Source organism: Austrofundulus limnaeus, unplaced genomic scaffold, assembly GCF_001266775.1.
Source record: "Austrofundulus limnaeus strain Quisiro unplaced genomic scaffold, Austrofundulus_limnaeus-1.0 Scaffold1068, whole genome shotgun sequence".
Classification (NCBI taxonomy): domain Eukaryota; kingdom Metazoa; phylum Chordata; class Actinopteri; order Cyprinodontiformes; family Rivulidae; genus Austrofundulus; species Austrofundulus limnaeus.
Window position 1 is genome coordinate 53,599 of NW_013953470.1, and position 24,031 is coordinate 77,629.

Here is a 24,031-nt window from a genome sequence, read left to right on the forward strand (position 1 = left end):
CTATTAAACATAGGAGCTTCAGATTTTCTTTGGTTGTTTAGCTCTGATGAGGGGCTATCCATCAGATCCATCAATGGGCAACACCCCCCCCCACCCAAACCACTACAATTTTAGGATGTACCTAGTAGCATGACATTTATTAGGAATAAAGACTTCTGAGTTTGGATGCATTTGTGTGTGCGGGGGTCATTATGTTACCGCTATGCGGTATCTAGTTTGGTATTATTTTGATGGTAATGAACACAGAAGTTGTTTGCTCGTGACCGAACCTAAACTTCTGCTCAGATCAAATCAAATGCTTGTCCTCTCACCTTGGCGATGTCTTTATGGTGGCTGAAATAGAGGAGAACGTCCAGGTAAAAGTAGAGGACAGGCTGACACAGCTCCAAGTCTTTGACGCGTCCCTGGAGAATGTCTAAGACTGGAACCATCACCTCCTCAAAGGTGCGCACCTCTTGGTCAGAGAGCAGGCCAGCAATGACCTCCTCTACAAATTCAATCACTTCCTCTGGATCTGAAACACACAGTCGCTTTGTAGGTAGAAAACTAAACATTTACCGTATTTATGTGAGTATAATGCGAAAGATTTAACCCCAATAACAATTCATAAAGTTAAGGGGTCGTATTATACACTGAAGTAAATTTTGATTAATTTTTTTTCTGATGTACTACCACTAATATTTTCTGGTACACACACACGTGGACAAAATAGTTGGTACCCCTTGCTTAATGAAAGAAAAACACACAATGGTCACAAAAATAACTTGAATCTGACAAAAGTAACAATAAATAAAAATTCTGTAAACATGAACAAATGAAAGTCAGACTTTCATTTGACGAGTGTTTACCCAAATTTTCAAGAGAGCAAGAAAAGGAAACATTCAGGCCCTACAGACCCAGTGCAGGACCTACGTGCTCGCTGAAATCCTTCCAGCAGCAGGTCGAGAAGCTGCTCGTAAATATTCTGGTTGACGTAGATCTCTGGGGTGAGCAGGACTGTTCGCGTGTTGGACACCGACAGGTTTTTGCAGCGGACGGCAAAGGAGAGTAACTTCTCAGGCACCTTTGTTACCTGATGCACAGGAAACAATGGATGATTGGGTTGTCTTTATGTTACAATTACTGATCAATATTCAACATAAAGATTTGCAAAGTGACTGCAATTAGGAGCTGCGATTAAACAGCATAGAGGAAAAAAATGATCACCTCCTCCTTAGCCCTCTGGTAACAAGCAAAAAGATAAGGGATGGCACATTTCTCCCCAGCATCGCGGTCAGCAGACAGGTTCACCGYGCTGCATGATGTCATATAGATGAGGTGGTTTCCTGGCTCCAACAGCAGCAGGCGGTTAAACAGAGCCTGAAGAACAAAAAKGGAAACATCCCAAACACACACAAGTTCAGTGTGTTCAAAGTAACACACACAGAGCTTGAAATTTATTTTTTCTAAAGCTTGACCAGACTTGAGTCAGACATTTTGTGGTTTACTCAACAAAGAGTTACATTAAAAAAAACAAATATTTAACCTGCTCTATGTTGTCCATGTCCAACCAGTCCTGTCCATCCAGGTCTGCAGCCATTTCCTCCAGGTAAACACAGCGAGGAGGGATCCCATTACCTCCTCTCAGACCGGGATCACCTAGGGATTTTAAAAGTACCAAAACCTTTATTTGTACAGCACATTTCTATCTCTTTCTATATCTGAGTCTTCAGATCAAATAACAGCGTCTCTGTTTTATCTTTGCTGAGTTGCAAGAAGTCGTGCGACATCCGGACATTAATGTAACTGATACATTGTGTAAGGGTGTTCAGAGGATCTGCAACAACAGACAATAAGGAAACTGAAAAGCAGCTGTGTAATTCAAATTTATGGTTATGTTTCTGAATGACAAGTGGAAGCATCCAAAGCTTGAATAAAAGTGAACCAAGAACTGAACCTTGGGGTACACCACATGCAACAACCACTTTGTCAGGAATCAGGATTAAAATCAAATGACATGACACCAACTGCCTCTAAGATATGTTCGAAACCAGTTAAGAACTGGACCAGAGATGCCAACCCAATTTTTTATAAGAGGCGCTGAGATCCAGAAGAACAAAAACGGGTCTATTGTTTTTTTTTTTTTATGGCCAATTTGAGACAGGCTTATAATTATAGATGACAGTTTGATCAAGGCTGCTTTTCTTYAGGAGGTTTATGAAAATCATTTTGTGTTAATTAGGGAAATGAAAACGCATAACACCTAAAAAAAAAACAAGTCTTTACATTTGGTCAACAATAGTCACAAAATACAATAAGGAAAAACAGCTGAGTATTAGAGTAAAAAGGACAGAGGATAAAAGCACAGCATGTATTTACAATGTTCAAAGGAGGAAGGAGCTGTGCAAAGACAGGAGGGGGGCTTTAATCCCACATTTCCTGAACATTATGACTCATCTTTCAGTAGTCAGAGTGATGAGAGATCCAGCAAGCAGACAGAGGGAGAGAGACCTCACAGCCACAAAGGCCTTTGTGCCGTCTTTAAGCACGGTGAGTCATTTGTTTCAGACTAGAAACTTTTATTGTGATTTTCAAGAAATTGAGCTGCGTCTCACAACAATGCACTCAGAGGAAAAATAAATTCCTCAACTACTTATGAACAGCGTCTCCATCAACAAGCATCTACCCTTCTGATGCTCTCTTTTTTTTTTCATGTGAACGTAAGAATTTCAGGGRAAATGAGATTTGCTGGTAATAGCTGACTAAGAAACTGGCTGACCTAACTTTGACCACGCATGCCTCAGAAAATTGATTCCCTGAGGTCCACTTTAGTCCTGACGCACAWTCATAAAAAGAAAAGTTACAGTAAGTAAACTATTTAGTATATCCGGTCTTTTTTGAGATCATATCATAAGAGAGGCAAAAGCAGCTAAAACAACCTACACAAAGAGATATTCTCAAGTTCTTGAAGATTTTATGAAATCCACATTACTCATATAATTGAGCGATGCTTAAGAGAACGCAACGTCGGACGAGTGTTTACCCAAGTTACGCACAGCAGTTTGATAATGAGCCAGGTTCTACTCACTGTTATCCAGCGTGATTAGAAATATCCTCTGRATCATGTGATTGACATTGAGCTGTTCACAAAGCTCTTGTCGTGACCGAAATGAGCGACTAATCTCTGCCACGGAGTCATCGTTGTCATCAACGCTGTCTGAAACGGARTTTTCTGACTCCGACTGGCTCTCTCCTGAGTCCTCCACTGTCCCGGAGGAGAAAAAAGGGGGTGTTACATTCAGCCMAAAGTTTAGCAGGAAACAAAGAAGGCAGATTGTTTTTTTAGCRCTGACATTGAATTCAAATATGTGGCCACATATTCAGATTTTGTTTGTAAAATTTACCTACACTGTTGAGATGTTTTCAAAATGTGTCCTTTCAAAATAAAATAACATTGTGTTTATATGAAAMAAGAGGATGTTTAAACTGCAAAACAGGCAAAAAGCTGGAGGTCTAGTGTTTTAGTTCTTTCAAGGCTAAAATAGAACCATAAAAGGGAAAATATAACATGCAATGGTTTAAAACTTAAAGCTCTATGAAAACTTATTTGGACTTACTGATCTGCGAATAACAATGGTTTTGGAAAATGTCAAGATGTAATAATGTAATAATACACAACCACGCATTCCACTGACCAACTAAAGATCTCAAATTAAGATGTCTTCGTTTAAATTATTTAAATTTCCATTTCCACCATGCAAAATGTATTTGAAATGTAGCAGCTAAACACCACACGTGATAGGCAAGGCAAAAACTGAAAGACATCTGATAAAACTACACATTTACAAAAAAAATCAAACAAAATAGCACCGCAGCACAGCTGCAGAGGAGCAGCAAGGAGGTTTAACTAACTCAAAACTGTTTGTGAACTCTGCAACTACAGAATTATTATCAGGTAAAAATCGGATCCAACACTGTGTTTGATTAAAGCCTCGTTTTGAGGATGACTGCAACAAGACGTAAATTTTAGTCTTTATACATTCAAACAAATCCACATATAGGGCTGTTCACTGATGTCAGATTTACTTTTCCATACATACTTAAATTATTTTGTCACTAATTGCTATTGACTGCAATAATGCTAGGAATATGTTATGCCACTTCTGTTTGACTTAAATATGAATGTGTATGTGCTTATGGGGTTGTGAATACTATTTTTTTTTTGCTTTGAATTTATTTCTTATAGACAAAAGTATATGAATACCATATTTACATATTATTAATGCACTACTAATATAATATATTATGAATATATTACACTTTGTGTAAGAAATAATAGAGATAAGGGGTAGGATTAAATAAGTTTATACTTCTTTCTACTTCTTTTCAAACAGATAAAACACTGTGTGTTCGTTATCTACCCAGTTACTGATATGTGCACAATATTTCTTTTGTTATAATTAAAAAGTATCAGTTTTTGTGGCCGTCTGTGTGTATTGTCTTTTCTTTTTGTTTCTTAAATACTCTTTGCTTCGTGGCCGTTTGAACCGGTTTGAAATAAATACATAAATAAAATAAATACATTCACGTGTTGTTATTCAGCACAAATGTAAGCGTGTGAGTCTAACAGGAATTTATGCTCTACTCACATGGTGGCTCAGCAGACTGCTGCTGGGCTTTTTGGTCAGATGCAAACTGTTTGGCATCCGCTAGTGAACCGAAGAGGGCAGCGAAGGGGTTGCAGGAGATGTTGTGGTTGTTGTTGCCCTGGTCAGTCATCTCACTGGGGCTCAACACTCACTCCATCCACGATCCCAGCCTCAAGGAGCAATAAACACAGCAAACAGTCCTACAAACAGGTAAGTTGAGGTTGGATTTACCATCATGGCTCACATTTCTCCTCCCAGAAACTAAAGAAACAGCTGCAATATGTTTACACTTTATTTTAAAAATGGAAACACACAAAATAATGTTTTTTTTTCATGAAAAATTCCTGAAAGGAATATTTTAGCATAAAGCTGTTTATGAAGGGTAGATTTCCACATCTTTTTGTTTTTACAAACCCTATGGAACAAATGCATGAGTCTCCTTAGCTTTTGCACAGTCAGTAACACTGATCTATCTATAAAAACACATCAAGTTGACATTTTTTAACTAGTTTGGAAAGCCGCATACCAGTACTGTACAGTACAACATTGTCTGTTGATGTTTAAAGGTTTTCAGAAAGAAAAAGAAAGTAAAAACTCAATGATTTGAGTCGTTAGGACAGAGTGAGCTGTCATTAAATCTCCACGGTGCTGTCAGGATATCGATCGCTTCACATTTAAACACTCAGTTGAGCTTATACCAACCAACGTCACGGTTTTTTAAGACGGCCATACCCATTCACTTATTAGTTTCAATAGTAGAAGCAGATTTAGCTACTTGAAACACTGACAAGATAGCGGGGCTAACTTGTTAGCTCACCGTGAAGCAACAAGCTAAGCTGTCATAAGGTCACAACGGATCAATTGCATCATTTATTTACGAAACCAGCACACATCCTTTACGTGTTTCCAACCTGAGCAGTGTATACAAACAGTAAAGAGTGCTGTCGTACCTGTTTAACGAGCAGAAATGACTGATTCTGAGTTAGAAAATAAAAATGCTTCCATGAACGAAGCTAGCATTTCCTCGGTAAACAGAAGCTGTAGCCGTCATCAAAGCGGGACGACGCGTCCGCTTCTTTCCATCACGAGCAACATATGCAAACCTGTAGGACTGCATGCCAGCACAAAGTTTTGGATTTTGCAATTATGTGCATTGTTCGTATGCCTTTTTTCCCTAACACTTCAAGTCATCTAAACTACATTTATTAGCTCCTTTATCGAGTTAAATTTCTGCAGTACCTCTGTGGAACGGCAGGTGGCAGCATTGCACCTGGCCTGGTTCAAACCAGAGCCTGTCCTTCACTTTGCAGCTAAAAGGATCAGTGAAGGGAAACTAGAACTGAGCGGAGCTGCGTAGGGAGGCAAGGGCCAGGCTACATTGCACCATGTCGCCATGTCTTGAATAACCATGTATCTTTTGAGTTTTTTTTTTTTGAAAACTTATATTGTGTACAAAACAAGTAAGGGGAGTAGATTTGACAATATTACAGTTTTCAGAACAAACCAGGAAATGAATGGAAGCCCATTTCCGCCACCCTGATAGAAAAAATTAATAAAACTTGTATCTCATAATTATGACTTAGCTATCTCATAATTATGACTTATCTATCTCATATTTATGACTTATCTATCTCATAATTATGACTTATCTATCTCATAATTATGACTTATCTATCTCATAATTATGACTTATCTATCTCATAATTATGACTTATCTATCTCATAATTATGACTTATCTATCTCATAATTATGACTTATCTATCTCATAATTATGACTTATCTATCTCATAATTATGACTTATCTATCTCATAATTATGAGATAGCTAAGTCATAATTATGAGATAGTTTCTCATAATTATGAGAAACAAGTTTTATTTTTTATCAGGGTGGCGGAAATGGGCTTCCATAGCTAGAAATGAGTAGTTTTATAACAAAAAAATTCAAAACAAATAAGTGAAATAGAACAAAACAATAATGGCATAGGCTAGGCATCTTATTTAAAATAGCAAGGACTTAGCAATGTTTTCACACATTGTGGCAATTTTCTTATTAGAATTAGAGGCATATTTAAGTGATTTTAAAAAAATCAAAGTAATTCAGAAAAACAGTGAACAATGGAGGGGTATTTTTCCATTTACATGTATGGATAAAGGATTTACATAAAATGATTACAAGATTGACGATATCAGAATCACCAGGCACCAAACTATCCGTAAAATAAAGAACATCTTTAGATGTAAAAGTAGGTATATTAGAGATTTTAAGTGAGACCCAACTATGAATATCAGACCAGAACACACTAACTTGTTGACAGCTGCAGAATAGATGAACTGTTGTTTCTATTTCAGAGGAATCTTCTGAGATCACTGTACGTATACTGTATGTAGTTCTTCTCACAGTCAGCAATAATATGCAAGCAGCACAATGAAAAGCAAGATCCAGAGACTAAAGTTTAGGTTGGACTTTAAAGTCATTATCTATCTCATAAAGTCTTCACAACTATTTTTTGAAAATAGAGAGAATACGGCACCTTAACAAACCTGAGGAAACCACTAAAACAAAGCTAGAACGGACTTCATGTTCTTGAGACTATTTATTTTAATGTCTGAATTGAATGTCTGGTTCAGTTAATTCGTTGATAATCTGAGGTTCAGATGCAGAGACAAGTCCAGGAGGGACAACAGCTCTTTCTGGGGGTTTTGAGGACATTCCCAAAGCCACAATGGATATATAATCCTTCCAATTGGAAGGGATGAGGACCTGTTACTTTAGAAAGCAGTTCAGATTGTAACGTCTCATACCAGTCAGATTTAATTTTATTTCCTTGTACCCACAGCTTTAAAGCTACGTTTTGAGATTTGCACCAAACAGACGAGCTGTTTCAATCTGGTAAACTGGAGAACTCTTGAACTCTGCTCTTGTCGTGTTTTGATAAAAGGATGTCACAGACATTTTATCGGAGACCTCAGGAAGTTATTTTAAAACAATGGCAACATGTGTTTCCTTTACCAACAAGTTCTGGTTTCAGTTTCAGCAAGACGCCCATTTTCTGACAATCAGCTGAAAACACAAAATAATGCACAGAAAGTGGGAAATACCAACCAGAAATGAGTGTGGTTTGCAATTTTAACTGAATACGTTGACACTGATGCTCTAAAAGAATTAAATAGTTTACGTTAACCTGAACAGGCAGCTTTTTGTTTATAACAAAATACAATTACAGCTAAAACACTTGACACCTTGATACACAACTTTTTAACTTTTCACACTTGTCAGCACCCACTGCCAAAAAAGCTTAAGCTAATAGAAACTAATTATTTTCAGACCAAGATTTGAACTATAAAAACATAAAAAACTACAGATGATTTTTTTTATATTTGTTATATGTTTTATCAAACTTTTTGATGATCATTTCAGATGTGAGCCAAAACTGGTCAAACAGGTTTGGAAACAGTTTTAATTTGAACATAAAATATATACATGTATATACACTAATATTTTACCAAATTATCATTTTGACAACATTTACTCAACTTAAAAATAAAAGAAATAAGAGCAAAATTCTAAAAAGATAAGTCACTGTACATAAAGTTATTTAGAAAATGTTACTTTTGAACAAAACATATATATAAATGAAGTGTTTGATCCTTTTAAGTTCCTGACATGTTCATCTGGAATTAAATACTCTAAACAAACACTTTTCAATGAACGACACCCATCGTTCATTTACAATACAGTGACAATAAGGAGGTTGACAATATATCAAAATAAGGCACGTTTACAGTCTGTATGCAGAGTTTTGAAAATGCTGTTGTTCCATGTGGTCACAGTTTCCATTTTGTTTAATTCATTTATTCAAAAATAAAAAAATTTATACACAAAAAAAATCACATTTTAAATGAAAGGAAGCAGAAGAAAAAAATATACATGCCCCCTTTTTTCCAAAATTTATTTTTTTCAACTACAACAAGTGATATGCTTAAAAAATAACATAAAATAAAAATAAATAAAATAAAAATACAAAATAAATCTAATGGAATGAAATGAAAGGCAGCAGAAAGAAGAAAAATCTTATATCTGTGCCTTTTCTCCATCAAATAAATTTATCAATAATGATCTTTATGTAACAAAACAAAATAATGAAATATTTCAGTCGGTGAAGGTTTGTTTGCAGTAGCTCTGTTCTTCATCACTCGGGAGTGTCTTTATGGCTCTTTTTTTCCACCACATAATTAACCACATTTTTACTACTCATCACATCCATCCAGTAATGAGGGGACAATCGTTATTTGCCGTACTGTGCCCCTTTGCCCAGTTTTAGCCAGTCCTTCCAGGGGGACTGGACTTTGTCCTGGTTAGTGTCTGAACTGCAGGAGGAAGAGGAGGGCTGGCGCGTCCAGGTGGAGAGCTGTCTGCTGGGCCTGCTGAAGAAGGACAAACCGTTGGAGGCGGCCTTCTTCGGAGGCTTCTCCGACTGCTGCTGAGACTTCAGCTGCTGGTTGATGACGATTTGGATGTCGTCCTGGAGAAAAGACAGGATGAGAGTGAGAGGCAGGTCTAACAATAATTAACAATAATAATAATAATAATAATAATAATATGTAGGAAAGAAAAATATGCTGCACTGAATTTGGGAAGTAAAACTGTTAACCTGTTTTGTACCAATTCTCTGTTCAGGACGATTTGAGCCGATCAGAAATCATTTTAAAATAAAAGCCTAAAAGAATTAAACTTGTGGGGTGTCACCAAATCAATGACGACAGTCTCTTTTTAAAAACCTTATAAACCCTACAATTACAGTTCATTAAGATTCCTTGTAAGGGTACACTTTAAACAAAAATCGAACTTGATTAGCACTCAAAGCATATGTTTGGAAATACGCTCAGCGACTAACGCACAGAAATTTAGTTCAATATCTGTAAAACTGAAAGAGTTTTAGCCTTTTTTGTCTATGCTAATAGTAATTAGATGTGACTCCAAAAGTTGTAGATTTGCATTCAGTGGTCTACTTTTTTCACTAAAATGCATCCACTGGTTTATGAAATATTTTACTAACAGACACACAAAGGCATTTACGTGATTATCTGCCTTTTATGGCAGCAGCCTATAATACATACAATAAAGCACTTGTGTCAAACTCAAGGCGGTGACTTCCATCCGTCAAACCAAGCTTTATGGTCGYACTAATCTGTACGTACAGATGAGTCGTGTTGTCACTGAAATTCAAATATTCATCATTTCTATAAGTGAAGTGAATATTTTACCATCTTTAACATCAACTGTTAGAAGTGGTCCCATTTAATGAATAATGCATGTTTTATTTCCTTCGGGGAGGACATTTAAATCTGGGGGAAATGAATCATTGTTTTGGTTTAAATCTTATCTTCATCAGCGATTAGAGTCTAGGCTGACAGATGGCTCAGCTTGGCGTAGTGACTCAGCAGCAGAGGACACCTGCTGCTCATGTCTTCTGGAAACTGTCAGGACTGCATCTGTCCCACCGAGGACAACACAACTCTGCTCCCATTAAATCATAACAAAAACTGCAAATATTGAGCTGTGAAATTTGTGGTTTTAGCATCAGGAGCTGATTTTTTTTTCGTGTGTTTTAGTAGGTTTGTGAGCAAAAAAAAAAAAAAAAGAGTTACAGGACAGACTTTATCAAAATTCTCAAAGCAATCAAGTAATTATTGGATGGACCTTTTGAAATTGACCCCACTCAAGATGGCTGCCACAGCTAAAGAACTTAGCAAAACAAAACAAGTGCTGCAAGGTGGAAGAATATAAACTTATATAAAATAAAAATATTATTATAAACCTACTTATGCTAAAGCGGTAGTTTTTTAATTGTTTTTATTATTAAAGCATGTAAAACATAAACGAGAGCCCTGTGTTGTTTTCCCCCAAAATAAAGTTGTGATTTAAACAGAAACGGTGAAACTCACCTGCCAGGCCTCCAGCTCCTGGGACAGCTCCAGCTTACGATGGATTGCGTCTAATAACTGGTTGTTCAAACACATCATGTCCTGTTTGCTTCTCAGCAACTCGACCTCCATCAGGTTTTTCCTGCAGAGAAATATTTTCAGTCAAATACGGGATTTTTTATATTATTATTATTTTTAAATTCAGAATGTTCAAACTCATATCAGCAAAAATGTATATCTAGCTTCTTGTTTGGAAACAAAGAAATTGAATCTTAAAAGTTTTTTTTCCATTATGGTTGAAAATGTCAACATGATGAGTTAGTTACTTGGCTATAGCTTCATCCCGGTCTTTAACAGCTTGTTGAACAAAGTCGGTCTGATCTTGTATGTTCTGCAGCTTTTGCAATAACTTGGCATTCTCCTGCTGCAGCTGGAGGTTCTGCAGAAAAAAAGGTAAAAAAATAAAGTTTTTAATTAACCAAAAGCAAGCGAGTATCTAAAAATTGTGTTTAAGAGCTATAACAAAGTTTGAAGCAAAAATAATGTGTTTTTGTGGGTGTGATGCTTCTGTTCTTGGAGCTACAACAAACTGCAGAGACAAGAGGTCACTGGTCCCGCCACAGGCACKGTCCCTGTTTGACAGACGTGTTTATTCATCAGCAGGTTACCTGATCTCTCAGCTCCCGGGCTGCGCTCAGATTCCCACAGTGATCGGCCGTCCTGTCCACAAAACCCAGATTCACCTCCTGGGGCAGAGACATTAGCAAAGAGATCAGTTGTCAGCCACACATGTGCAGGAAGAAAAAAAAAAAAAAGAGGTTTCTGTGGTGTTCGCCTTCATGGATGGTGATCTAAAGGGGGCAAAGAGGCAGGGCTGGATATTTARTTACACTGAATAAGGGATGTTTCAGCTCTGAAAAGCACAACTGGACAATTGTATMGCTTGTGCGAGCACGCTAACTGCAACAGGAAGCTTAAATCAGGCTGCTCTCTGATACTTTGTCCTGTCTTATGTGTGTGTGTACATGTGTAGTGTTTTGCCACTTTTTGCTTTAACGGCTCAAACTTTTTCTGCAAAGTCATTCATTGCTGTATTTTTACAAATCATTCAGTTTCTCAATTCTTTTTTTWAATTTTGTACTTACTCATTACTGTTTAACTTCTAACAGAACAAATCTAATCCTGACAGTTATTCTGCTACAAAGATCTAATGTCTTGATCATAATATTCATGATGACTTACTATCCATGTAGAGTAAATTACTGTGATTCAAAGACTTTTTAATAAAAAAAAAAAACCTTCTGGGGAAACACGTTGCAGCTTTCTGTCTCAGTTTGTCATGACTCTCACCTCAGAGTTGGACGTCTTTGCCAGATTTTGAGCCACTCCCTTCAGTTGGTGCAGCATGGCCTGCAGGTCCTCCGGTTCATCCACGACCTCTGACCTCTCTGAGCTGTTCAGGACCTGGGTCAGAGGGAGGAGTAACTGGAGGATGGAACCCATTTCTTGTGCCATCTGTGTAAAGAAAACATTAACAGAAATATAACAAAGTGTCAGGCAAAACTTAGATGTTTGACATAACTTTATTTTTATTCAAGGAAGGCCTTTACAAAATAAATACATTTATAATTAAGAGGTTTAAATGAAAAGCAAAAACAAGAATCCAAACAAACCACCTTGATGAGTGATATCAGTTATTTACATAAAGCGAGGTGGACATTACCTCAAGATGACAACATTACCTCATGATGACTATTTTAAACTCACCTGACCAAACTGGTCCCACACGTTTGCTAATTTGCTCATGAGGATTTCTGAATGAGTTCCTTTTTGACATAATAGGTTTAGGTTATGTTTACACAAACCTTTTGTCAAATATTAATCCAGCATCTTGTGACTCAAACCTTCCCAAACATCCGTCCCCTCAGGTGAATTTTACATGCTGTCGTCATGTTATTGTTACAAAAGATCCGAAACTATGGAAGCTCGACAATGTAGCCGTGATAAGCAGGAAATGTAGTGAATACCTCCTGCGTGCCGTTCTGTATCCCACCTTCCTGTCAGTAACCCGCTAGAGAGTGTGAGGATTCTCTGTTCCCTCTCAGACGTTGTTAGGAGTCTGATTTTATATTTCTTACACTTTGAAATTCACTATATTTGCACCTTCTCGCTCTCGACAAACCCAAGTCACACTGCCACACTGAGAACTGCACAAGCTGTTCTATCATCGTGTTCCTTTCAGCAGAGAGAGACGCTGTTTTTACTATGAAATGTGGGCTTTTTGTTCTGAAATTTAGCATCTACACGACGCAATCGTTCTGTATAATTGATTTGTGCAGATTGTTCCAATAAAACTTTAACATTCTTCTCTTAAGACCCACTTCCTCCTAAATGCAGTCCAAACAAACCCATTGGGGAGTTACATGTTTGTCGCAGAGCCTCGCCGTCTCGTGTGATAAACATTTCCGTTTCCTGGCCAAAAAAATAAAAATAAAAATAAATTTCCACAATCATTTTAAATCTGCTTTGTCATGAGCAACCAAAACCGTTTGTGCAGACCTTGTAATCTGTGGTTCATAATCATTTTCTCTGCAATTATGTTTAGCAGCAGCTCTGTGAATTTAATGCTGAATCACTTTCAGGTAAACCTCTTGTTTGTTTGCCTGTTTTTTTTTATCACCCAAACCTAAAGGCTTGTTTGTCTGTAGTGTTAGCGAAATATCTCTTGAACCAGACTTAATGAAGCTCTCAAAGGAACCACTGGGTGAACATCAACTCCAAAATAACGTTTGGTATGGTGGTAGCTGAGCATGGTCCCCAACATGCCCTCAGAGCCCATTCTGAAATGTTTTTGCTTGAATCTTTGTCGTTCACGGTGTTATAAAACCAGTTCATTGAGCTGATGGTGGGAAACGGCCGCTCACCTCTGCTTTGCTGACTCCTAAATCCGCCGTCTCCAGCTCGGACTGCAGGGAGGCGTCCAAGTGGCTCCTGGATTCTTGCAAGGTGACCTCCTCCTGCAGCCCCTCCACCTGAGCCTGCAGCTGCTGGGAGCGGCCCCGCGCCACCTCCGCCTCCTGCAGCGCCTCGACTAACTAAAAAACAAGAAGCGACGTGCACATTTAATTATATTTATATTTTACACAAAACATCTGTTACAATCGTTTAAGTGGCGGAGTGGAAAAACTAGGCAGGCTCTCTGTTGAAGAGAAATCCAGATGAGCCAGATTCCAGCTGACCTGAAACTAAAGCCGAGAGGAATCCAGACTTGTGGGTTAATATTTCAAAAGCAGGGATGAGGTGATTGTTCAGCGAGTCTTTTCACAACATCGAAACCCAGGAGTGAAGAAAAAGTCCTTGTAGTCGAAGAGCTCRTGGTGCTTTTGTTTTGCTTTGTTTTTCTGTATGCAAGGTGTGCGTGCACATTTCAGTGATTACCTGCTGCTTTTGCTGCTGGTTCAGTTGATCATGCAGATCTAAACGCGCCTGYAAGGAGATCAAACTCGCTCGGAGCTCCGCGTTTTCCTGAGACACRATCTCCAAACGCTGCTCCAGCGTCTGCTCCTTCTGCGTTAGTCGTAATACCTGTAAAACAAGCAAACACGGACCTTGGTTAAGAGATTTTAATTTAAATTGAAATGCTCAGTTCCTTCCCATAACAACTGAAAGCTGGAATGCCTAAATTAGCTATAGATAATGACAACAAAATGAATGCAATAAGGTGAAACATCAGGGACACCTTTGAAAGAAAATAAACTGAAAAGAAAAAAGGTGGTGCAGTTTGTTCTGGTTTGTTTATGAGGACAAGCACTTCAGCCATTTTTTTTTTTTTTTACAAAACTGAGGATTAGGATGTTGTCTGGCCTGCTGCCATCATCTAAAGTTCCAAAATGTCACATCTGTAAGTATGTATTGACTGTACCTGTTCCCTCATGGCACTGATCAGCTCCTCGTCCTGCTCCCTGTTGTGGCTTCCCTTTTGTCTCAAATCCTGTTTCAGAGCCTGGAGTTCGGTGGACACCACTCGTTCCACCTCCATCGCCTTCAAACACACATAAGAAAAAAATGGTTTTCTAAACTATGTAAAGAAGCAAAAAGGGACAGAACAGCTTGGTTGTACATTTTACTTAAAGTAGACCTGCTTGTTTTGAGGACATTTTCCCTTCAGTTTTGTCTTCAGCAAGTAAAACACTTGCTGACTTTAGTTAACTGTAACCACAAGCAGCAGCTAGCTGTAGCACTTCTGGCAGAAAACATCACAATATTTTTGCCAGAACCATTTCTGAGACATGTTTATYCCAAGAGGTTACGAAACAAGAGCTAAAACAATAAATGGAATGCCCCTGTCCCAGATCTGAAGCCCCAGTGATCGGACCACCTTTCATCTCCCACTCAAATGACCCCTGATTTCCCCTTACTCAGCGGTTTTGCAAGCCCCTGTCAGGTCCCATCATCGCCACATAATACAAGATAATAGGCTGGCCCCTGCAAAAGATGGAAGCGAGGAAATTTCAACTGCTTCATGCCACATTAGACAGCAGAGGGTAAACCTGAGCGTCACGAGGGCTGAAGTTTGAAAGACGAGCTCGTGTCGGAATGAGCGTAAAAAAGGGAGCGAGGCAGGACAAAATAAGAGGGGGGGACGAGAATAAAACGGACACTGATGGGCAAAAACAAAACACTGCATGAAGACGTGCTGTGTGGAGACAAAAAAAAGAGGCCCTTCASTTCTCATCATTAACGTGGGCCTCTTCTAGAAAAGAGGTGGCACTGAAAATCACCCAAACATGAATGGAAGAAGGATGCTTTATTATAAACAGCCCCCCCCCCACACACACACACACAAAGCCTGATCGTTACAAAACACACAGAGGTATCAACCAGCTGACAACCCCAAAGCCCTCAGGGAACCCTCCCAAAACAGGACTGCTCTCCCCCGGGATGTCTGGCCTCGAGAGGCAACACGAAAAGCAGAAAAAGCCCCTTCATCTCTCTCTCTCTCTCTGTGATGTATATTATTGTCTTTTCTGTTTTGCTCTGGGAGCTTGGTGATGCTGACGGAGGAGAGCAGAGGTCACGGAAGCCTCGTCTGAATTYAGGCAGCTTCACGTCCGATAACGGAAATCCACAGAGAGGGATTCATCTCAGCTGTCCAATAAACACACCGTTAACCCACAGCCAGCGGCAGTGATCACACGACACGGAGTGGAAACGAGAGGTGAAAAGGTGGACGGACGAGTCAAGTGCAAGTCTCAGAGAAAGACTGCTTTTGACACAAACTGAAAGAGAGAAATATACTTTGGTACAGAGTCTCTTTTGGGGGCTTTGTAACAAATAACATTGAATAAAGAGAAAATTGTCATGCTACAGGTTTAAACAAAGATCTCGCACCAAAGTGACAAGTTTCAGYTTAATATTTGCTGTTATAGTCATTTATGTGCTGCTAAAGTTAATTATGAGTTGTAGATGTACAGCCAATGATGCCTTTGAGATTTTCTGTCTTAAATCTCGTACAGTTTAGGTTTTCTCCTAATAAATTTTATTTCACAATCATTAAAAATGTTGTGGATCTTCTATTCTTTGTACCATTAAGACTTGAGCCAAAAAACTTTCTGTACTCATACATTTTGAGTTCTTTGATGGTTTGGTCAACTACTCGTGCAGTTTTTTCACCATACACTAAATTAAACACTGTGGGTCCGTGAGGATTTCTTCTTGGCTTTACTAAACCGGTTATGACAAACACGTGTTGATGCAAATACAGAGTGACATCCTTTATGACAAACCTGAACAGCTGCAGTTAAAAGTTCAGACATTGTTTCAAGTCTTTTCTGTTTTTATACAGTCTCACATGGTTCACATGAGTTTCCAAGAAAAAAATAATGGTCTGATCTTCCAGATTACATCAATAAAATGAATTACCAGGAATTTGTGGCTGGTTGTGAATCCTGTCCATTCAGCGGTCTCTGCAGACCGTAATGTTTACAATGAAACATGTTGACTGAGAAGCAACGACTTCAACACTTCACCATGAGGATAAAGACAGAAAGGCGCAGTGCAAACACAGTAGAAATAATTATTGGCTAAATTCATTGTGTGTACAGTAAATGCTTATGTGTGTGTAGACAACAAATTTGAAAAACACTGAAGATCAGGGTTTCCAGACAGGAAATGATGAAATAACGTACTGCTGTTTTAAAACTTGTATCATGTGCAAAATGAGGGTGCTTTTTCTTGCTTATCATGGTGTGGACTTTTAAAAAACAATTTATTGTACATAAACCTTAAAGTACATGGCTACATGAATGAATGAGCTAACATCATTACCAAAGTATAGAGCTCTCAGTCACCTTTAGTGACTCAAGTCACTTAAGTGATCACCTTTACTTTCATTCTTATGAATTATTTTTGTAAAAAAAAAAAAGGAAAAATAAACCTCAAATACAAAAATTCATTTGATATTAAACAATTTCCAAATCTGTGAAAATCCCTTTCTTATTTCTGGAAACAACCTGGAGGTTACTAACATTTCCAGCTTATCTCCATACCCAAACTCCTTTTCCAGCCTGGGATTTCTTAAGCACAGTTTTACTTTTGAATTTGTGAGGCACTGATAATGTTTCCCAGAAGTTTAAAGAAATATCTCAGTCATAATTTCCCGTTATCTGAATTAGATTTGATGTTCTGCCTTGTGAAAATCCCCCCTCGTGTCAATCCACTAATAASCACACAAGCTTGACAAAATCATCACTGTTCAACTTAAGAACTTTCAGGTGATTTAAGAAGACAAAATATATTTGTGACTTGTCAGGTGATCAGAAGTTAAATAACCAGTCGGCTCACACACCTATTACACAATGGCTTCAGTTTACATAAGTATGTGACATTCTGGCTTGTACACTATTTTTATTTTTAGTTTTTTTGTGCAGCTGCTTCCTAAAATGAGCCGGMACGAAGACTGACGGAACATTCCTCATCGCTCCATCTTCTTTATCGCAGGAATGTTTTGCTCTTGCTTCTGAACTCTSATGTTCCTGAGGTGAGGTTAAAGAGCTCTCCTCCACATTCCTGTCGTGCTCCGTTTACTTGTTGCAATTATAACGTAGTTTCAGCCTTGAAGAACCATGAACACAGAAATGATTTGTGCCATCTCACACAGGGACAATTGTCATAACATTTTTGTTTTGTTGCTTTGCTCAAGTGCTTGTGTCGAATCCTGCAAACCATACTGGGCTCATTCTTGTAAAACCTGATCGCTTGTCAAGCTTGTGCCACCAATGACCGATATGGATGTGACTTTAGACAAATGCCTTCTTTAAAGGGATCCCTGATTAGTTGTAACATTAGACTTTATTTGATAAACATATACATTAACTGTAAAATAAAGACTGTAAAAATACTGTAGGGAATTTAGTTTTGTAAATTTTTAAAAATATATTTTGACACGGATGGAGCCATTTTATTTACACACAAAGCATTCTGGGTAAATGATGACGTGGATAGGTCCTCGGTGTGAACAAGCTATATCCACCCTGAAGATTAATCTTGGACAATATCTGACGATCGACTCTTTTAAATGAAACCAGAGAGCGTTGACAGAGAGGAGAAGGTAGAAATGACTCAGCCTGTAACTGAAAATATGGATGGAGGACAACAGAACTGCTTCATGGAAGAACCTCAGCTTAGTCTGTTAGCCTTTGCGCTAGCGCAGACGCTATATTGCCTTATATGTATTAGCTCGGCGCTAGCGTGACAAACTAGCTAAACTGAGGTCCTCCATCCATATTTTCAGTTGCTGCTGAATTATTTTTGTGTTCCCCTCTCTGTCATGTGGATGGAGGACCTCAGTGATGAGAGGAGAATGTGTAGCGCTGAGCTAATACATATACAGTACATGGTGATAGCGTCGGGGCTAATGCTAAAGCTAACAGACTAAGCTGAGGTTCTTCTTCCATGAAGCAGCTCTGTTGTCCTCCATCTGTATTTTCAGTTACAGGCTGAGTCATTTCTACCTTCTCCTCTCTGTCAACGCTCTCTGGTTTCATTTAAAAGAGTCGATCGTCAGATATTGTCCAAGATTAAYCTTCAGGGTGGATATAGCTCGCTCACACCGAGGACCTATCCACGTCATCATTTACCCAGAATGCTTTGCATGTAAATAAAATGGCCCCGTCCGTGTAATATATTTTTAAACTTTTAGTTTAAAAATTATAAAAACTAAACAGCCCACAGTATTTTACAGATTTATTTTACAGTTAAAATATATGTTTATCAAATCAATTCTAATGTTACAACTGATCATGGATCCCTTTAATAAATTTAATGTTGGTTCGTTYGAACAAGCAGCATTAAAATGTGTACCATGATGGGTTTTATAAAATTACTAAATTATAATAAAAATTTACCGGCAGAAATTTCCTCTAACATTTAATACATTTTTTTCTTCAGGCTCTGTCTGAGTTAATCACCACATCATCGGCACTACAGTACTGAGTAAGTTTTAAATGCTTTAATTTTGGTACATTTTTGGTCTCCACTCTGACCTTGTAATTTTCAGTGGTCTTGATGACTAATTATCAGGACCTCTGAAGATCTTTCAAAGTTGTTGTTTTTCACTCATTTACCATCCAATTCTTTTACTTGAGCACGACAGCGCATCGTGCCATCTGTGCTTTAGAAAAATGAGGTAAAGTGAAGAAAAACAAGGAGAACAAAAAGGAAGTATCARGTCCAAAAACATCTACATTAGATGAATAATGTATAAAAAGTCCCGTTTTAGAAGTAGAAAATGAAATCCAAATAAATCTTTAAACAGGACAAGAAGAAACATCCTTCAGTTCAAAACCTAAAAATTTAAACTAAAACTCTGTTGTAATTGCCTTGTTGATGCTAAAAAAAAAAAGCCTTTTTAAATGTATCAAACTGTTAAATTTAGGATTTTTCATTCAGGATGTGTGAACAAGAATTAAAACAAATTATGTCTTTGTGACTGGTTGCTGGTAATAAAATTACAAGAGAGCTTTAGCTACTTATTAGCTAAAATTAGAGTTTTTAGAACTCACAATATCACAATATTTAGAACTAATATACAAAAGTTTGTTTAAATCCAATATGCTTTTTCAGTCAAAGCCACCAGTTCCACGTTTAATTACTTATTTTATAAGTGTTGAACTAAATATTGTCTCTAGGAACATGTAGCAGTCTTCCTCCTTTTGTGAAGTCACCTGATCCTTTCAGCACATTAGTTAATCAGATAAAACCAGCCAGGACTCACCGCACCAGGCAGCGAAGCAACAACGCTCTCCTCAACATCTGGAAACGAAACACCAGACATGAAGCTTCAGTACGTTCTCGTGTCAAACACATTCGCTCTCTTGTCCGATCCTTACGGCCTCAAAAAGTCCAGAGTTAGCCGTGTAGGATGCCGGGCGGACAAATAAGACACTTCCTCCACTTTGAAAGCTTTGATCTAAATTGACTTTTTCCTGAACTTTAAAGGGGGAGTCTGTTTAGTCCTTCAGCGTGACCACAGAGTGGGAAAAACATCCACAGTTTCCTTATTCTCTGGACCTTGACTTATGGGAGGGTTATAGTTGCTGCTTGGATTCATTTTTAACTTTTTCGAGCTCAGGTCGGTTTTGAAACAACACGAGCAGCAGCTCTGCAGAGGGACCGGTCATCTGTAACGGTATGTTGCAAACATCCAGAGGAACACGCCACACTTTTCTCAGGCTGGAAAATTACTGAAGGTCGTCCAGCCGAGGGATCTAATCAGCTCCTCCATGTTTACTGATAAAGAAACTGTGAAGTATGTGCCGCTGGCTTGAGTTTCCTCGGGATAGACATCATAAAACCTGGACCTGAACACGTAAGCTGAACGATCTGAGTCAGCAKTATGGTGTCAGTGTTCTTAACCATTACGTCAAGAAAGTTTAAAAGTTAAAAAGGTGTACCTCAGGTTACTCATTAACCTGATTTAATAGGTCATGACGTTCTTGTGAAGTGCTGCGGTTGACGAAYAGTTTCATATAATCAATCCACCTGATTTTCTTAATTAATAGCCAGACATCTGGAAGAATTGGTTTTCATTAAAACAACAATGAAGTCATTTAGGTTACAGTATTTTAAGAATTAAGTTTTATTTTTATACTTTTGCTCAGTCAGTTGTAAAGTAATACCAGCAGATGTTTCCAAAGTTTTCTGGTCATCTTATAACGGCATCAACTTTCACTCCCCACCTTGTTTACATATAATTTCCATCCTTTGCGGCAGCAACTCGGATCATCTGCCGGCTGACAGCACCATAGCACCCGAATGACAAACATCACATCTGTCTTCCTGTTTAGTTAAAAACTATTATTTTATGATTGTAAAAACAAATATCAAACTCCAAGCCAACCGGCCTCCTGAGAGTCAGGTCTCGCTCCAGTTCAGACTCAGTCACTGTGATGTTTAAGTGGCCGAGCCTCAGGTGCTCAGCAGTGCGCAGATAATTTATCATCGCGTTCAGATCGTAGCACGACACTAGGAATCATCAAACTGGACTCACAGAGCTGAGCTCCTCCCTGAGGCGTTGGGTCTGCTCGCCGTGCTCCAGCTGGACTCGGCTCTTGTCCCTCTCGGCCTCGCCGAGCGCCCGGGTCAGCTGCCTCACCTGGCCGCTCAGCTCCCTCACGTCCTTCTCCAGCTCCCCCACCTGGCTCTCCCACTGGGACCGGCAGCCCTCCAGCTTCACTCGCAGCTCGTGCCGCTCCTGCTCCAGCTCCTTCAAACACAAGCGGAAAGGATGCAGGTGTTCAGGGGGGAAAAAAAACACAACGACGAACTCAAAATATAAAAATCATTYGGCATTATACAATTTATTTCTGGTTGAATAAATAAGACAAAGAACTGCAGAACAGCACGATGTCATGGAGCAGTGGTTCCCAGCATATTTTCCTCAAATCCCCCATTTCTTACTTCCAAGCTGAGTTAATCAGTTATAAAATATCAAGTTTATTTTTGTATTCAAATCATTTCTTCTCTTAAAATTTATTTGTCCAACTGCAGCAAATCTGAATGATATAATGAAAATGTGTCGACAATACAATATTGACATTGCAATAAATCACACACCTAAACTGGATGCTGTTAATGAATTTAGCATTTCAGCTACAGTAGTTTGGAGGAATGCAGTTCAAATGCTAAACGCTAAAGCAATATTTAACAGTGAGCACATATGAAATACTAGGGGAACAAGGAAAGTACTTATCACAAGTGACCACATTATCTAAATATTCTACAATTTCCAAATTTTGCATTAAACCAGGGTTATTCAACCAAACTGTTTCGGGGGCCACAGTTACTGCAGGTCAACAGCTGAGGGGTCGAACATCCAGCAACTAAAGTCATTATGTAAATAAACCAAGTATTACAAAGATCTGTTACCACTGAAGTAGTTTATTTTGCTTCATTTAATCATAAATACAACATACATAACCCTATAAAAGTAGTGATAATTAAACAATACCAAAAMCAAACAGAACACGTTGTACCCTCTATTTGACACAAATATTAATTTTGACATCTCACTTACCAATATGTTAAACCAATTTTATTTTCATAGTTTTATCTTTAATTGCTTTTAATTTTAAATGTCTTTAGTGTGCACATAAATGTTTTTACCAGCTTCTAGCCATGATTCTGACGTTTCTGTAGATACCAAATATGTCTATGTCTAACTAAAACAACTTATATTAATTAAAGTAGAAAACCAGGAGGGGCTGAGATGAATGAACCAATTGGCGGACTGCATTTTGGTCACTAGTGGGCCAGATGTGGGCCGCGGGCCGCCAGTTGAATGGCCCTGCAATAAACATTTGGTTAAATGTGAGAAATCACTGTGCAAACTGTCTCAAATCTGCTCAACACGACCAGCTCTGTGCTGAAAACAGATCCTCAGACTTATATTCTTCTTGTCATAGTTTATGTGACCATCGAAACAGATAGATTCAATCAGCAGTGATTCTCTGAAAGACAAAGATTTTACTTGGTCACGGCTGCTCAGGCGTGTTGATTGTGTACGACACAAACAGCCAACTGTCTTATCGTTAAACACTGAATTCGAGGAATCTGCACCAGCAGGTGTTTCACCAGAAAAAAAAAAAGTTGGTGGCCTGGGAAACATTGTTGTTTTGAAATTTCAGCTTCTGCAGTCACCCAAAAAAAAAAAAAAAAAAAAAAAAAAAAAAAGCTTCAGGTCTCTGTGTGGTCAAAGTGAGGTCTTTGAGTGTCTTTTAAAATGTAAATGGAACAAATTGTTGTTAATTGAGGCAGTTTGTGCAGAAAGCTGTGGTTTGCAGCTGACCTGCAAAACAACCCTGACCATGTTTGAGACCAAATAAATAAGCTCATCATGACCACAACAATTTTTATAGGTTTATCTTMACATCTATAAATTAAATGCTTTTAGGAATCATTACAAACATTTGATTTTAATTGTTTCAATATACTAAATTTGATGTTTAGTGGCCCATAAAGGGGTTCTGACTGGCAACCAACCATTGTACTAAACTGCTTATATTTTCTCTCCTCTCCTATGAGAGGAAAAGAAATGTAGCAGTTTTCAGTTCACTGGTTGCATTTTTTATAAACTGGTTCATATGAGTATTTAAGCATCATATGGAGATTTAATAAAACAACTATTGCTTTTTTTCTTGTTTCTAACATCTTGAATAAAACTTTACCTGGCTGATCCGACTGGATTGTATTCATAAAGTCAAAGATCTCTTTAATTTGACATCTTACGTTTCAATATTAAACCTAAACTCGCCCCAGTTTCAACCATAACAAAGCCTGCTGTTGAATATTTACGTTTGACTTCATTCAGCCCCATTTCTAAACGCTCAGTAGTAGATATTTAGCAGCTTTTTCTTACCTCCAGTCTGTCTGCGTATTGCTCATGGACCTTCTGGCTCTGCTCCTTCAACTGACGGTTTTCCAGGAGTAACGCGTTTCCCAGCTGCGCTGCCAAAATAACCTCTTCCTCCTTTTGTTTCAGAGCAGCCAGGAGTTCAGAGGGGTCCTGGTAATCTGTCATTTCCTCCGCTCCGTAGTCGAAGTAGAAGTCCTCCTCTAGGTCCATTTTCTTGGACTTGAAGCTCCACTCGTCTAGCCGATTCATTATCTAATCARTCGTGCCTCTTTGGTTCTCAGGACGCACAGACGCGCTGAAGTGGTGCCATTCACGCGCGTCCATCCATGACACCTGGCCGAATGATTCTCACAGGTGAAAGTAGGCTGACCCCTCCCCCTCTGTGTCTCCAAGTGGGCGTGGACTTCAGTCACCCGAGCACCCACCTGTAGTCTTGTTATACCTGTCCTCATCCGGAGTTCAACGCTGCGTCATTACGCAAATGTTCTCCTGAAACTCGGTGACATGCGGAAAAACGGACTTTTCGGGTGTGTGTGTGTGTGTGTGTGTGTGTGTGTGTGTGTG

The 24,031-nt window shown here is 38.6% G+C and overlaps 2 protein-coding genes across 4 annotated transcripts in view; both read right to left on the reverse strand.

Moving 5' to 3' along the window:
- The window catches only part of ube4a (ubiquitination factor E4A (UFD2 homolog, yeast)), a 15,093-nt gene extending 9,209 nt beyond the window's left edge, over positions 1–5,884 (reverse strand). Inside the window, exons 1-7 of one of the 3 annotated variants that reach the window (XM_014030483.1) lie at positions 5,868–5,884; positions 4,629–4,828; positions 3,068–3,244; positions 1,526–1,638; positions 1,207–1,359; positions 913–1,072; positions 312–514 (exon numbers count right to left, since the gene is read on the reverse strand). In XM_014030483.1, the coding sequence (XP_013885937.1) occupies positions 312–514; positions 913–1,072; positions 1,207–1,359; positions 1,526–1,638; positions 3,068–3,244; positions 4,629–4,758 (936 nt within the window). In that variant the 5' untranslated portion in view covers positions 4,759–4,828; positions 5,868–5,884. Of the gene's footprint in view, positions 1–311; positions 515–912; positions 1,073–1,206; positions 1,360–1,525; positions 1,639–3,067; positions 3,245–4,628; positions 4,829–5,578; positions 5,779–5,867 lie in introns of those variants that run through there. The other 2 variants (XM_014030481.1, XM_014030484.1) reach the window with 2 other exon arrangements.
- A 3,009-nt stretch (positions 5,885–8,893) lies between these two features.
- On the reverse strand, positions 8,894–24,031 carry si:ch211-235m3.5 (bicaudal D-related protein 1). Its single transcript, XM_014030485.1, has 10 exons — positions 23,471–24,031; positions 21,104–21,319; positions 14,477–14,596; positions 13,993–14,139; positions 13,479–13,649; positions 11,905–12,069; positions 11,223–11,300; positions 10,881–10,993; positions 10,576–10,696; positions 8,894–9,152 (listed from the first exon to the last, which is right to left on the reverse strand). The coding sequence occupies exons 1-10, from the start codon at positions 23,714–23,716 to the stop codon at positions 8,916–8,918; spliced, it is 1,614 nt and encodes a 537-aa protein (XP_013885939.1). The 5' UTR covers positions 23,717–24,031; the 3' UTR covers positions 8,894–8,915.